At 41.2% G+C, this 16,825-nt stretch overlaps 1 protein-coding gene across 5 annotated transcripts in view; it reads right to left on the bottom strand.

Annotated features, from left to right (window-relative positions):
• Positions 1–389: 389 nt before the first annotated feature.
• Positions 390–16,825, bottom strand: part of CBX5 (chromobox 5) — a 33,321-nt gene continuing 16,885 nt past the window's right edge. For all 5 annotated transcript variants that reach the window (XM_056562797.1, XM_056562794.1, XM_056562796.1 and 2 more), the window contains 4 exons: positions 7,759–7,918; positions 2,763–2,928; positions 1,750–1,847; positions 390–1,670 (listed from right to left, as the gene is read on the bottom strand). In XM_056562797.1, coding sequence (XP_056418772.1) covers positions 1,520–1,670; positions 1,750–1,847; positions 2,763–2,928; positions 7,759–7,918 — 575 coding nt within the window. In that variant the 3' untranslated portion in view covers positions 390–1,519. The remainder of the gene's footprint in view (positions 1,671–1,749; positions 1,848–2,762; positions 2,929–7,758; positions 7,919–16,825) is intronic.

The following is a 16,825-nucleotide window of genomic DNA, read 5'->3' as shown; positions in this document are numbered from 1 at the left end:
CGTGCTTATATGCAAGTAGCCTGTCTCCTATAACAAACCAATTTATTAATCCCTAACTTTTGGTTCATATAGTCATTTACTATGCATTTCCTATATATATATAAAAAAAAAAAAATCAATACACACACAATCAATTATATAAACAACATTTTGCACTAAACCACAGAAGAAATACAACCATTTACATATCTGAGACCTCTTTAGCATAAAAAAACCATCAAGCGGATATTAAAAGAAAAGTTTCTTTTACTGTACTATACATAAATTTATTTTGTCACCGACATAACTGAAATGTGTCATTTCGATTTTCCCCTTTAAGAAAACTTGTATCAAAACCCTCAAAGTGGTTTTAATTTATTAAAGATGGAAATAGTATATATATTTGTATATATATATATATAAAACGCTAACAAGCATCACTTCAGGATTGTACATGGGATCAATACTGTATGGCATGAACTCTGTCTCACGTGACATTCTATTACTATTTATGGCACACTGAATGAACAACACATACGAAAGCCACACGGTTTCATAACACCCCCATACAAATGGCTGATGAGGTCTTCTTTAAAGTGCAGGTGGTGGAACCCCCACGCACACATACACACAGTGTCTTTTTCAAAGTGCTTCTTTTCTTTGACACTTTGGATATGAATATATAAATACTCCCGAGTTGATACACTTGCCACTTGAGAAGTTCCTTGTTGTTTTTAGCAAATATCTTCAGATACAAAAAAAACAAGTAATACGCAGAGAGACCCAGATCAAGGTAGATACAGATAGATTTAAAAAAATTAAAACCATTAAAACAAACTCTTCTCCCTCAAAGTACAAGCGTCCAAAAACGGGAGAAAGCAGCAATGTTCCCTTTCTAGTACAGTATATACTTGGTCACTTAAATGAGGGAGGTCCTTTCACAAGTCATCCTGGTTGTACTTACCGGACAGTGTAACCATTTACGGATTTAACCCCTTACCCACCATTAAAGATCTTCCTCACAATAAAGGAAACACCAGACAAGTGTAGCAGCACTCAGCAAGCAACATCTACAATGCTGTCCTCCAAGTGTAGCCAACATGTCATGGCTGCCCCCATCTTGTGTAGCAGTCATATTTTGTGCAAATGCCACTTGTGGAGTGTTCAGGGTAAAGGAATTGTCCAGGGGGCAGAAAAGGTCCTAGTTTACGCCCTCTGCAGTCTTTGAAGTATTCCACATTGACCAATAGACAACATTGTGCAGGTATTATATTTCACCAGCATTCAATAATCGTAACACCCCCCTTTTTTTTTTTTGTCTGAGACGGTATACTTCAGAAAAATGCTGGGGAACAAACAGGTAGAAACGTTTCTGCTCTCTAAACAACCCATTTAAGTGTACAATAAACAATTTATGAAAGGCAAATTTCCTCCCCCTTTTGATAACACTTGGACCACGACGGATGAGGAGTGTGGGGAGAAAATGTGTATACATGTGTTTAAATGAGGGGAGGTATTTTATACACACACATACACAGTTTTAACTTTTCACAGCTTCTTTTTCTTTGTTTTCTGTGTCTTCCGGGTAAGCATGCCAAGTCAATCTCTCCTCGTAAAATGCAATAACTATTTGTGGACACTTCACATTGGCTTCTTTAGCTAGTACGAGATCTGCTTCATCAGAATCTTTCCTGCAATAGAATATGGGTAGGTGACTTAGGATGAAGGTAAGTACTATATAATATTACAAAGTAATCAGAAGACACTTACCATTTCATGAGGAACATGAGTTCGCCGCAGGAGTCTGTAGCCCCAATAATTTTTTCAGGTTCAAGTCCTCTTTCAAATCCTCGTGCAATGTCATTGCTCTGCAAGAGATTATAAAAATCACAAACTTCTAAAGATACAATTTGTGGACTGAACGTAGGACAGGGGTGGAAACAGCATTTATTTATTGTTCTGGTTCGTTCAGCCATTTGTCTTATTGGGGCTTATGGGCATTAATGGGGTACTCCGCTGGAAACATCTTATTCCCTAACCGCCGAAGGCTGTCCGGGAATGCTGGGAGTTGTAGTTTTGCAACAGCTGGAGGCACCCTGGTTAGGAAACACTGCCCCAGGGTTTTTTCCTCTTCTGTGTGCTGGAGGATGACTCTCTGTGAGTCGAGGATTAGCCATTGGCTGTCTAGGCATGCTGAGAGTTGTAGTTTTGCAACAGCTGGAGGCGCCCTGATTGGGAAACAATGCTATATACATTTATGAATGTTCTGCTTCCATGTATGTTCTTTTGCTAGAGTTTGCTCACTTGAACCACAAGAACTGCTGCCAGTGTATCCTCTATGACTAGTGTTTTCTCATGTTTTTCAACAAGATGATGTGCACTTATAGTTAATACTTTTTGATATGCATTTTTTAAGTAGGTGATTTATGTGCTTTTTACAATACTAGCAGAGGTTAAATTACAAACTAGGTGCTAGAATAATTAATGATAAAAAGTGTATATAAACTTTTATGTTCTGTGAGGCACTTGACCATGACGAAGGGTAGCACTCCAGAAACCCATTAGTTTCTACATGAACTGGAGAGGGGTGTATTTATAAAATTAATAAACAAATGTAGATGTTTAACCCAAGTCTAAGTGGATCCACCTCGTCCTTAGAAAACAGGACACCATAGCCATTTCAATAAGCTAGAAAGTGTGGAGTCGGACCCACTATCCTGAGAATAGGCAATCAATTTCGTAAGGCTAAATTAACCCCTTTTAAGGCTAACATATGACTTTACCTCTCTTCTTTTTTTAGCCCGAATATCATCACTTCCAGCTTTTCTTTTTGTGGCTTCTGGCTTGGATTTGGGTTCAGACTCTTTACCCTTTTTATACTTTTTCATAAATTCGGAGATCAACTCTGGGCAGTCCAGGTTCCTGTCAGGCTCCCATGTGTTATGTTCTCTGAAGTAAGAGAGTGGTGGAAAACATTAGATCAGCTAAGATTTTAAGATACGGCCTGTCTGGACAACAATAACACATGTTTTAGTTTTTGATTCTATTATCCTGTGTTAAGGGAGGGTTTCAGTAAATAGATTTGCACAAATAAACAGGCTAAAAATGACATAGAGAAATTTAATTTGTAGGCAAATATAACTTAAGTTTTCTATATAATATCGGATGATGTTTATGGGTGGCTTTTGGTTATGTCCATACCATCTTTGATGCCAACTGCAACAGTTGTACTGTATGAGAACACAAAGTGTTATTCCAGTGACTAGCACTTATCCCTTCTTTATAGGATAGGGGATAAGTGTATGATCGTAAGGGGATCATCAAAGCAGTCTGATCTCAAGAATGGGGTCCTGGGCCACCTGATGAAAAGAAACAGCAGTCACGCATGCACAGTGCCACTCTATTCATTGTCTAATAGAGCTATCAGAGATAACTAGCACTGTACTCAGCGATCTCCAGCAGCTCCCATAAACGATGAATGGAGCAGCAGTGTGTACGCAATCACCTCTTATGGGAGATTCAGGACCCAGTTCTTGAGATCACAGGGGTCCCAGCAGCTAAAACCCCTTCAATCACACACTGAGCCTCTATCCAGCAGAGAAGGGATAAGTGGCAATGGATGGAATAGTAGATCGCATCATAGGCACAGCACAACATAACGGTATCATTACAATTAGGGTGCTCTTACATGGGCCATTCCAGCCACTGGTAGGGGGAGATTTATCAAAACCTGTCCAGTGGGAAGTTGCTGAGTTGCCCATAGCAACCGACCAGATTGTTGTTGTTGTTGTTGTTGTTTTTTTTTTTTTTTTTTTGAAAAGGCCTCTGAAAAAAGAAAGAAGAAGAGATCTGATTGGTTGCTGTGGGCTACTTTTCCTCTGGACCGGTTTTGAAAAATCTCCTCCTATGTAGTGCTTGCAATATAGACAGCACCTGGAGTACCTTCCTATACAAGACCCCTAAAAGAGTCTTTCTTATCTTCAGTCTACTAAGTACCTCTTGATAAAGGGAAACCGAAACGATCGTAGGGGTCTGGGCTCTGCAGCTTAATATGGGTAAGCTTACTATATGCACTTTATCTTACCAGTCTCTGTGTCTCTTTGCAGTCTGCATGGATCCATAGATAAGCGCTTGTGTTACCACTATATCATCACACTATCATTGCGCAATATTATATCTTTGTATATATATGCACATGCGAGTTGAAATCTATTTTAGTATTTGTTTGCACTAATTTATATTCTATTATACCCACAATTGTGGTCAGTGTATATTTTAAATACCGTATATAGAGCACTTTAGTAGCAATAATTGATATGCAGTGCAGTTCTCTTAGAGACTTAGATATTATATTAATTACTTGTTACATCATATTATATGTTAGCCCATTGCAGCTGGCAGTAGCCCTATTTTTTTGTACTGGAACCTAACCTAATCCCAATTTCAATTATTGGCGTCTGTTCACATTGTTTTTTAAAATTGTACTAATAAAATCATGATTTTAATTAAGGAGTTGTTTGAACTCGATTTTCTTTCTGTGTATATGGTATTATGAGTTCTCCTGTGTCCATGCAGGAATTAGTGTGCCCCCGATTGTATGCCATAGAGGCAAGGGGTGATCATGCACGTTTAATGCTAGAACCTGTATTAATTATAATGAAATACAGGCGGCTGCACATTGGGATTTCAATATGCTGCATTTAAAATCAAAGACTGTATGAATGTATCTAATGAGACTGAGAGAATTCCTTGTTGAGTAATGACCAATCCACTTAGGTACTCCAGAAAGTATTGTTATCCTATCATATTAGAACGTATTGTCATATCTTAGTGAGCTATCGACAGGTTACCAAAGCAGATTAGTTGTAGTGTGGGCCTTACAACCACAATCACTTTCTTGGTTCAGAAGTATTAGGACAGTAAAACAGTTTTCACATTTAAACCTTTATACATCACCACAATGGATATGAAACAAGACACGCAACGTGACTAAATCATTTAGGCATTTCAGACTTTTTTCTTTACATAGACCCTCCATTCTTACAGGCTTTAAAGTAATTGGACAATTGTATGATCCGGTGTGGCCTGCTATTAGATTATTATTTCATGGCCAATTAAGGAGATAAAAGGTCTGGGAGTTAATATAGTGTTAAATGGGTACTCCAGTGGAAAACAACATTTTTAAAATTAACTGGTGCCACAAAGTTAACTAGATTTGTAAATTACTTCTATGTAAAAATCTTAATCCTTCCAGTACTTATCTGCTTTATGCTCCACAGGAAATTGTATTTTTTTCCTGGAATTCTTTTCAGTCTGACCACAGTGCTCTCTGCTGACACCTCTGTCCGTACCAGGAACTGTCCAGAGCAGGAGAGGTTTGCAAATCCCCATAGCTTCTGCTCTGGACAGTTCCTGATATGAACAGAGGTGGCAGTAGAGAGCACTGTGGTCAGACTGGAAAGAACAACTCAACTTCCTCTGGAGCATACAGCAGCTGATAAGTACTGGAAGGGTTAAGATTTTTAAATAGAAGTAATGTACAAATCTGTTTAACTTTCTGGCACCAGTTGATTTAAAAACAAAAAATGTCACTTCATAGAAACTCTCTATATGTGAGCTAAAGAGATGTCATGGAAGGTAAGGGAGGCCATTGTTAGGTGGAAAAAGGACATCATACAGCAGAGACATAGCAGAAACTTTAGGACTGTTCACGTCAATAAATTGGCACATACTAAAAGTGTCCCTGCCTTTAAGAAAAACTTTTGACATGTCACAGATACATGTTTAGACCAGTAGGGTCTGGGTATTGGATCGATAGGTGTCTGGGATCACACTAGAGTCTGTCTATAGGGAAGGAAGGGCTTGTGATCTAAGGACACGTTCGCACAGCAGTTGTCCCCATCTAGATTTTCTCCGTTATTGCCTCCTAAACGGACCATTCTATTAACTGGTGCAAACTGAAGCAAAGGGATGCTATTTAATGGCATCCGTTTGCATCAGTTTTTCATCCGTTAGTATTAACCGTCTAGAGACTCCTGCAGCCTCCCCGCAGCGCTTATATACATATATGTCCCTCGCATCGCATACATATGTCCCTCGAAGTGCTATCTGTGAAGTATGTTATCAGCAGCGCTTATATACATATATGTCCCTCGCATCGCATACATATGTCCCTCGAAGTGCTATCTGTGAAGTATGTTATCAGCAGCGCTTATATACATATATGTCCCTCGCATCGCATACATATGTCCCTCGAAGTGCTATCTGTGAAGTATGTTATCAGCAGCGCTTATATACATATATGTCCCTCGCATCGCATACATATGTCCCTCGAAGTGCTATCTGTGAAGTGTGTTATCAGCAGCGCTTATATACATATATGTCCCTCGCATCGCATACATATGTCCCTCGAAGTGCTATCTGTGAAGTATGTTATCAGCAGCGCTGATGATAGCATACTTTTCACAGATAGCGCTGCAAGGAACATATGTATGCGATGCGAGGGACATATATGTATATAAGCGCTGCAGGGGGGAATATATATATATATATATATAGCTTGCGCAGCTGGGGGCTAGACATATAGCGCTATATGTCTGGACCCCCACTGGGCTAGCTATTTATATTCTCCCCCCCCCCCCCCCCTCAGCACCTCTATACATATGGTCCCGCAGCGTGTCAGGGCAGCCAGGGAAGGCAGCGCAATGCCACCCGTGTTATGTCTTGGGCATGTATGATTGCCAATAAAATTGTGTCCATGCATTCTAGACTTAAAGCAGACATTAAACTATTTGTATCCTGATATTAAAATATAATCCCAATTATATGAGTTTGTCTAATTAATATTAAGCCTATAAAATGGAAGGGCTATGTAAAAAAAATTGCTGGAATTCCTAACCAGTTAATGCAATGTATTTGTTAAACTTCTTGAAGTGAAGCTGAAAGTCTACACTTCAGTCACATATTGATGGATTTGGAATACAGAGGCTAAATTATAAAAATGTGTCACAGCCCAGATACCTCCAGATCAATTGTGTATATTTATGATGGCAAAGTAATGCAAATAAATGCCCTATTAGATCATTTGAATGTTATAGAAGGGAGTCCCCAGCTAGGTATCAACAACTATAAGCCAGTATCATCAGCTCCCGCTCTGGTGGACATAGCATTTGAATGTAGAGAACAGATATAGCGGTCGGCACCGCTGTGGCAATCAGGGTTAACGGGGTTAATGCGTGCACAATTCAGCCGGTGACTCCCGAGAACACCTAGCGTCCTCCTCCCTTCTGTGCTTCCACCTCTAACAGATAAGCAATGCAAGCCAAAGAGAAACAGAAAATGAGGGAGCACTTACGAGTCGGAGTCTTTATGCAGGTGAAGACTTTGTCTTTATTAAGGTGCAGGCATGTTCTCCTATAGCCAGACGCCAAGGGGAACAACGAGGTGCGCACCTTGTCGTTCCCCTTGGCGTCTGGCTATAGGAGAACATGCCTGCACCTTAATAAAGACAAAATCTTCACCTGCATAAAGACTCCGACTCGTAAGTGCTCCCTCATTTTCTGTTTCTCTTTGGCTTGCATAGCATTTGAATGGTCACCAGTTATTTCTACAATACTATATTTATGGATGGCCGCAACGTCATCTGCAATGACACCTGGTCTGTGGTGGTTTTAGAAGCCAGACCGGTGGCATTCAGCAGATCACCAGGCCAGCTTCAATTCACATAGTAGTCTTTTTCATAAGACAACCCTTTTAAGGTGCTGCCGATAGGTTACTTACTCTGAAAATCCTTTCCATTTAAGGAGAAATTCTACTTGTCCTTTAACTACCCTTCGATCAAGTACTTTTTCCACCACGTATTCTTCTTCTTCAGAGGAAGAGGAGGCATCAGATGCTTTGGTCTTTTTCCCCATGCTGTTACTGCTATTTTCCTTCTCCTCTAAACAAACAAGCAAAAATAAAAAACACACATATAGGGAGCTTATTTCAGCTGTACAATACATGAAGAAATAAAATCTGTAACAAGAGGGAAATACGCAATTGGGATTTTCCTTATCGATAATCAAACATCTCTATAGTATAATCAGGACATTAAATACTAGAGCCACAAGGCACGCATTGGCAAAACCTAGTGTTGGGTTATACTGAGGGAACTGCATTTTATTTGAACAGCGCGGGTGATAAATTAGCTAAATCAGGTACTGTGTGAAAGTCGTAATATGAAATCTGTGTTTACTATGAACAGGTGCAGATTTGCTCAGAAATTTGTGCCAGTTTCTTCCTAAAGTTAATCCGTCATCTCTTTCATGCAGCCTGAACCATGGGCAGCATGAAACACTGACAAGTTTGCACTGTACAGTAATGCCTGATTCACAAAACCAGCCAGGAACAGGGCTATGACTCACAGGGGTGGTCCATGGTGGTCCATGGTGGCTACTGCCTCATGCACTGTCCCAATTGATAGATCTCTTTTTATCTGGAAATACCGAGAGATTGATCAATAAGAGCCCATGGAGCAGCTAACGGGGACAACCCCTTGACTCAGTGCTCTGTTCCTAACAGATTTTATAACTATGATTTCTTTAAAAACACCATAGCATCACACATCATAGCATAAAGTAAGTTTTGTTTTTTAGTTGGTAAGATTTACTGTTTTGGACAAGAATGCTGTAAGTTAAAACAATAATCACTGATCGATCTGTAGCCAATCCAACACAGCAGATTGATGTCACGAGGGGCGTAGCCATGATGTCACGCTGCTCCGTCCCCTGTATCGCCCATCATTACGAGCAGAGCGAACTCGCTCTGTGTAGTAATGATAGCTCGGTGCCGCAGCGGGACCCCGGCTATCTGATACCTTATCCCCTATCCTTTGGATAGGGGATAAGATTTCTAGGGGTGGAGTACCCCTTTAAAACAAGTCAAAATGAGGCTCAGTAGTGTGTGTGGCCTCCACGTGCCCGTATGACCTCCCTACAATGCCTGGGCATGCTCCTGATGAGGTGGAGGATGGTCTCCTGAGGGATGTCCTGGACCTGGACTAAATCATCCTCCAACTCCTGGACAGTCTGTGGTGCAACATGGTGTTGGTGGATGGAGCGAGACATTATGTCCCAGATGTGCTCAATCGGATTCAGGTCTGGGGAATGGGCGGGCCAGTCCATAGCATCAATGCCTTCCTCTTGCAGGAACTGCTGACAAACTCCAGCCACATGAGGTCTAGAATTGTCTTACATTAGGAGGAACCCAGGGCCAACCGCACCAGCATATGGTCTCACAAGGGGTTTGTGGATCTCATCTCGGTACCTAATGGCAGACAGGCTACTTCTGGTAAGCACATGGAGGGCTGTGCGGCCCCCTCAAAGAAATGCCCACCACACCATTACTGACCCACCACCAAACTGGTCATGCTGGAGGATGTCGCAGGCAGCGGAACGTTCTCCACGGTGTCTCCAGACTCTGTCACGTCTGTCACATGTGCTCAGTGTGAACCTGCTGTCATCTGTGAAGAGCACAGGGCGCCAGTGGCGAATTTGCCAATCTTGGTGTTCTCTGGCAAATGCCAAACGTCCTGCACGGTGATTGGCTGTAAGCACAACCCCCACCTGTGGACGTCGGGCCCTCATACCACCCTCACAGAGTCTGTTTCTGACAGTTTGAGTGGACATATGCACACAGGCCTGCTGGAGATCATTTTGCAGGGTTCTGGCAGTGCTCCTCTTTGCACAAAGGCGGAGGTAGCAGTCCTGCTGCTCGGTTGTTGCCCTCCTACGACCTCCTCCACGTCTCCTCATGTACTGGCCTGTCTCCTGGTAGTACCTTCATGCTCTGGACACTACGCCGACAGACACAGCAAACCTTCTTGCCACAGCTCGCATTGATGTGCCATCCTGGATGAGCTGCACTACCTGAGCAACTTGTGTGGGTTGTAGACTCCGTCTCATGCTACAACTAGAGTGAAAGCACCGCCAGCATTCAAAAGTGACCAAAACATCAGCCAGGAAGCATAGGAACTGAGAAGTGGTCTGTGGTCACCACCTGCACAACCACTCCTTTATTGGGGGTGTCTTGCTAATTGCCTATAATTTCCACCTGTTGTCTGTTCCATTTGCACAACAGCATGTGAAATTGGTTGTCAATCAGTGTTGCTTCCTGAGTGGACAGTGTGATTTCACAGAAGTGTGATTGACTTGGAGTTACATTGTGTTATTCAAGTGTTCCCTTTATTTTTTTGAGCAGGGTATTTTAAAAGTATTATGTAGATTTAAAAAAATGATGCAGGGCACCAGATTTTCTGATACTAGAATCAAATCTGGTGCCTCGCATCATTTTTTACAATGTGCATGATGGTCATGTCAGGAGGTGATTCTCACTGGAGACTTCTGGATCTCGAGAAGCTTTCTGGCAGCGCACACTGGGCACTAGAGTGCCGGCGCTGGTTTTAAAGTGCGTCAGGAACTGCTGTTCCACAACTGAAGAATGGCGATGAATAAATAGTGTTACTCTATTAACCTGTTTGCAAATAAGCACACAGAGTCTTACTGTTTTGTATGATTCTAATGTTCACGATTTACATGTTTTTTTTTTATTTTTACACCCTGACCCTTGGTAATGGTATTTAAGGCATAATTAAAATGTGGCACATGCAGCATAACGTAGAAAAGGGGTTTGAAAACAGTGAATGCTACATTCATACCTGTAAACAGTCTTGTGACTTGTACCGTCAACAAAAGCCAGCTCGATGCTAAAAGTCATATGGGGAGGACTATATTATTGTTTGTGTAAATTAAGCTTTTTTTATCCCTCTCTCATGTACTTGGGCATACGTCATATATACTTAGATGTATTAGACAAGATTCTAAGTATGGTCTGGGCTGGTGTAAGGTTGCGCAACAATTTTGTGACAATTTAAAAAAGTCGCAGTTGATAAATCATTGACAACTGCAAAAAGTCAACCGTGCACTACATTCAAGTTGTTTTCCTTAAATGGGCACTGTCATGAAATAAAAAAATTGATATGTTGTAGTACTTAAGTACTACAACATATCTCTAATATACTTTAATAAAAAAAAAAGTGATTTTAAAACAGTTTAAAATCACTTTTAAATTCGGCCACTAGGGGTCGCCCTCCTAGTGGCCGAATGCATTCGGCAGTGACGTCACTAGTGAATTTCGACTCATTGAAGCCTGGCAATAAGTCGGAATTCACTCACTGCGGTGCTCGCTCCCGCCTGTCAATCAAACAGGCGGGAGCGAGCGCTGGGAACAGAAGAAGCACACATTGGCTCCCCTGCTCCCTGGCCTTGCACGCTGGCCCCGCCTCCCGGCATCCCATCGCTGCTGTTCTGCCCGTCGCTGCACTGTCCTGGTATGTCTGGGAGGTGGGGGGGGTTGGGGGGGTGGTGTTCGGATAGCGGGGTTCAGGGGAGGGGTAGCGGGGTTCGGGTTGCGCTGCGGCCATGTATTGTTTTTAACACAGGGTGCCTCCAGTTTTTGAAACAGCTGGAGGCACCCTGTTTAGCTGAACTAAGGGCGGAAGTCAGCCCCAGCAGGCATCAGTGACGTGGTGCCTGCTGGGGAAGTCTGCCTGGTAGTGAGCACGCTACCAGGCAGACAAAACTGCATTTTTTATATAGTAAAAAAAAAAAATTTAGGCAGGGAGGAGGTTAGGGATAGATGGGAAATAGGCAGGGACAGAGGGGAAAAAAAGGGATGGTGGGAGCTACCCTTTAATGTGTCTAAAGGAGTTGCAAAAAATATATTACTCCAACAATTGCAAAAATGTACCACCAAAAAAACAGGGTAAAATTAAAGGAGTAGTCTCATGAAAAAGAAAAACGTATAAGATCACGGTGCCTGTGGCTCTCCCCTGGAGTGGCACATCACAACCCCCGTCCGAAGCGGGGGCTAATACACCCCCCCCTCCATATATTTCTATGGGAGAGATGTTCGGCTATCTTCGGCTCTCCCATTTCTCTGGCTTTGGACGGGGGTTGTGACGCGCCGCCCCAGGGAAGAGCCGGGGCCCTGTACAGGAGATTGTGGGGGGCCCCAGTGCTCGGACTCCACTATGATCTAAACCTTATCCCCTATCCTGCAGATAGGGGCCAATTTTTTTATTTTTATGAGACTACTCCTTTAATTATAAATTCCCCTCTATCAGACTTTGTTGTGAGCAGCATCACCCAGTGACTCTTTACAAATAAGCCATTTCAAGGGATTTTTTTTTTTTTTTTTAACATTATACAAAGTCATCATTGACAACCTGTTACCATATTGGATAACAGGCTGGTGGTGGTTTGAGGGCCTAAATCCTCCCCCGACAGGTTCCCTTCACAATAGCTATAGTTTGTTCTTAACATATCTAATTCCTTATAGTAGTAGCACTGTCTTCTCCTGCTCTGTTTTATCTACGATATAATCTGTACAATATAACAAACCCTGGCACTTTATTACATATTATAAAGAATATTATCCGTATCCATTGCTGTACAATGAGGACACCCTGAAATACACGTGAGAGAAATGAGCTGCTATAACTTCATATATACTATCACATGCACAATCTCCACTAAAAAGGTAATACTTGTTCCTACGCTATCGCCATATTGGTCTTTGTAGGGGTTAAAGCGAGACGGTACCCCTCCTCCTCCATCTGGCTGTAGTGCAGCACAGAAGCAGGAGTGAAGAGCTGCAGAAGAGGCTGAGCCTCCCTTCCCCCCACAGGTTGGTGGGGGAGGGAAAAGAAACAGATAAAGCACATACATACTGCTTCTATGGAGGATAGAGCAGCTGCATAGCCATAGTATGGTTAGAAATAATATATGTGCAAGACAAGGGCTCTATATGAGCAATTACCAACAAAAAAATATATTAAAATAAATAAAAATAAAATAAAAAAGAATCCATCTCCCCATCTGCAAAAAAATATAAAAAAATAATAATAATAATAATAATAAAAAATATAAAAAAAAAAAAAATATATATATATATATATATATATATATATGCACACACATTGAAATGAATGTATAAGTAAATAAAATAAATGAATAAATAAAAATAAATATATATATATATATATACATACACACACACACACTGAAATAAATAAATTAATGTATAAGTAAATAAAAAATAAAATAAATAAATATATATATACGGTATATATATATATATATATATATATATATATATATATATACATACACACACACACACACATTGAAATAAATAAATTAATGTATAAGTAAATAAAATAAATGAATAAATAAAAATAAATAAAAAATGATGTTACAGAGAGATCCTTTATATTTGTTGCATAGCATCATGGCATAAGACAGTGTTTCCCAACCGGGGTGCCTCAAGCTGTTGCAAAACGACAACTCCCAGCATGCCCGGACAGCCAAAGGCTGTCCGGGCATGCTGGGAGTTGTCGTTTTGCAACAGCTGGAGGCACCCCGGTTGGGAAACACTGTCTTATGCCATGAAGACTGTATTACAGATCCAATTTGTACAGTTCTATAATACAGCACCCATTGCTTGCTATGATACTGTCTTCTCCATGTGCCTTGGATTTTATATGTAGGCACACAAAGAAAAAAAGTAGGGACATGGTTCATTGCTGTATAGGGTTCATTCCCTTGGCTTTGCCTAATGCAGTGTTTCCCAACCAGTGTGCCTCCAGCTGTTGCAAAACTATAACTCTCAGCATGCCTGGACAACAGTTGGCTGTCCGGGCATGCTGGGAGCTGTAGTTCTGCAACAGCCAGAGGCGCCCTGGTTGGGAAACAGTGGCCTAATGTATAAGCCATTCTAGCCGTGTGTTCATAAAATAGGGCCCTGTCTATAGCAAAGGGGGCATCCATAAAGCCAAGCTGGATGTGAATTCTGGAGGAACTTGTCTGTATAAAGGAGGCATTGTCTACTACTCACCAGCCATATTACTGCACATAATGTAATCAAGCAAAATGTAAGGAGTGTAATAGATAAAATGCATACAGAAGGTGACTGTACAATGTATATAATAATGTTACTTATGTATTTAAACATACACATTCAAATCCTCTTATTTTTGGCCAATAGCTCTAAAGACATTGTGGAAGGTGTTAAACGAATGAAATGACAGTAGTCACCATTTTATTCAGGAACTTCCACAACAGCTGGCCATACACGAGATAAAGGTCAGATATAATGGCCATTTGTAATGTAAATTACACACAAACAATAGCTTTCAATGGCCAATAGTACAGTGATCTACCAGTTTAGTCGAAACATGATCTCTGACCTGTAACATCAGTGTTTCCTAACCAGGGTGCCACCAGCTGTTGCAAAACTACAACTCCCGGCATCTCTGGATAGCCAAAGGCTGTCTGGCTATGCTGAGAGTTGTAGTTTTTCAACAGCTGGAAGCACCCTGGTTGGGAAACACTGCGCTATATTGTGACTGATCACAGTCCTGTGTCTGGCCAATCTAAGGCTGTGTTTAAACGACAAAATATCCCCAATTCTGCACAAATTGCAACAAAGCTGCTCCTGTGCTCGCTTCAAAGCCGTCCTTAAAGGGGTAACTCCACTGGAAAACATAAAAAAAAATTTCATCAACTGGTGCCAAAAAGTTAAAAAGATTGGTAAATTACTTCTATTTAAAAATATTAATCCTTCCAGTACTTATCAGCTGCTGTATGTTCCAGAGGAAGTTAAGTTGTTCTTTTCAGTCAGACCACTGTGCTCTCTGCTGACACCTCTGTCCATGTCAGGAACTGTCCAGGGCATGAGAAAATCCCCATAGCAAACCTATCCTGCTCCGGACAGTTCCTAAAATAGACAGAGGTGTCAGCTGAGAGCAGTGTGGTCAGACAGAAAGGAAATTTAAAAAGAAAATAACTTCCGGTGGAGCATACAGCAGCTGATAAGTCCTGGAAGGATTAAGCTTTTAAAATAGATGTAATTTACAAATCTGTTTAACTTTCTGGTAGCAGGTGATTTCAACTAAAATGATTTCCAGGGGAGTACCCCTTTATGTACCAAGACGCAAGGGCGTACCTGTACACCCTTCATCCTTAACAGGTTAAAATCGCCCTCTAACTTTTCACTTATTCTGTACACAGGGCTGTTTGAGGGCTCATTTTTTTTTGCCATGACCTATAGTTTTTATGGGTACCACTTTTGTGTTTATGTAACTTTTTAATTGCTTTCTATTATATTTTTTGGGAAATGTAATGTGACCAAAAAGCAGCAATTTTGGACTTTATTTATTAATTTTTTTTTACATTTACGTCGTTCACCGTACAGAATCATTAACATTATATTTTGATAGACTGGACATTTACACACGCAGCGATACCAAATATGTTCAATAATAATTTTTTTAATGCTTTTTTTGTGTAAAGTGGGGAAAAGGAGTGATTCAAATTTTTATTGGGGGATCTGCAGTGATCATGGAATCTGAGGGGTTAACGGAGGACATGCGATCGATGATGTCCGCCATTACCAGCGGGTCCCTGGCTGCTGATAGAAGCTGGGACCTGCCGTGCATGACACCAGCACCACTTCGGGGCTCGGGTCATATACAGGACATAAACGTAAGTCCTGGTGTGCAAAGTACCAGCGCATCATAACGTACATTTATGCCCGCTGTCGTTAAGGGGTTAAAAAACAACACCATGCGCAGATTTCTGTGCAGAATGTTTCCGGTACCTGTGGTTGTGAGGTTAAAACCTTCATCTACTTGTATTGTAAATCTCTGCTAAGGCTATAAAGTTGCTCCGTTTTAAAGACCCGTTATAATGTCCCCTTGGGAAAACCCTTAAAAAACGGCCATTAAACGGCCGTTACAAAATCCCATTCAAGTCTATGGGATTTTGTGATTATCCGTTATCACCCATTATTATTTATAACGGACGTTATTTGTGACGGGAGAAAAATTCGTGCATGTAACGTTTTTTCTCCAGTCACAAATAACGTCCGTTCTAAATAATAATGGGTGATAACAGATAATCACAAAATCCCATAGACTTGAATGGGATTTTGTAACGGCCATTTTTAAGGGTTTTCTTAACTGTACATTGCAATGGGTCTTTAAAACGGAGTAACATATAGTGTGAAAGGAGCCTAAAGCAGAACTTATGTGACAGTTTTGGACCGGGCCTGTAGACAAGTCATAAGAGTCTGAGATAGGAAAACACTTTGGGGGAGATTTATCAAAACTTCAGATCCATTCTTTAATTTTTCAGAGGCCTTTTTAAAATGAAGGAAGCGATCTGATTGGCTGCTATGGGAAACTTTCCCTCTGCACAGGTTTTGAGTGTATTATATTTGCATGAGGGTAACCCGCTGTGGAAAATCTGCTGCAAGCGTTTTTCCATTTTGCACTTTAATTTTTTCCTCCTCTCATAAGAAAATCATAAAGCTCTCAGTTTTCCACCAACAGACCAATCTGAGAGCTTGTGTTATGCGCTTCTGTTTCCGTGCAGTGCACTTTTTGGTAAAAATGACACATTATATTTATTCTGTAGGTCCATATGGTTACAAGGATACTCAATTTATATAGGCTCAGGAGCGCTTCATACCCAGCAGGTTCTAGTTGCTATCAGCAACCAGGACCCGTGGCTAATACTGGACATTGCCGATCAGGCTGATGTCCGGTATTAACTCTTTAGACGCCGCAATCAAAGTTGATTACGCCATCTAAAACGGGAGAAAACAGTTTGATCAGCGGGCTGTTTGGGATCGCCGCGGTGAAGTGGAACAGCGGACAGCGGAAAGCTCCTTACTATGCTCCTCGTTGTCCGATCAGCATTCTATTGCTCCAAAACTGAGATCCAGGCTGGAGCAATCGGGTACC

This window comes from Hyla sarda, chromosome 2 (genome assembly GCF_029499605.1).
Source record: "Hyla sarda isolate aHylSar1 chromosome 2, aHylSar1.hap1, whole genome shotgun sequence".
NCBI lineage: Eukaryota > Metazoa > Chordata > Amphibia > Anura > Hylidae > Hyla > Hyla sarda.
This window is presented reverse-complemented; position numbering and strand designations above follow the sequence as displayed.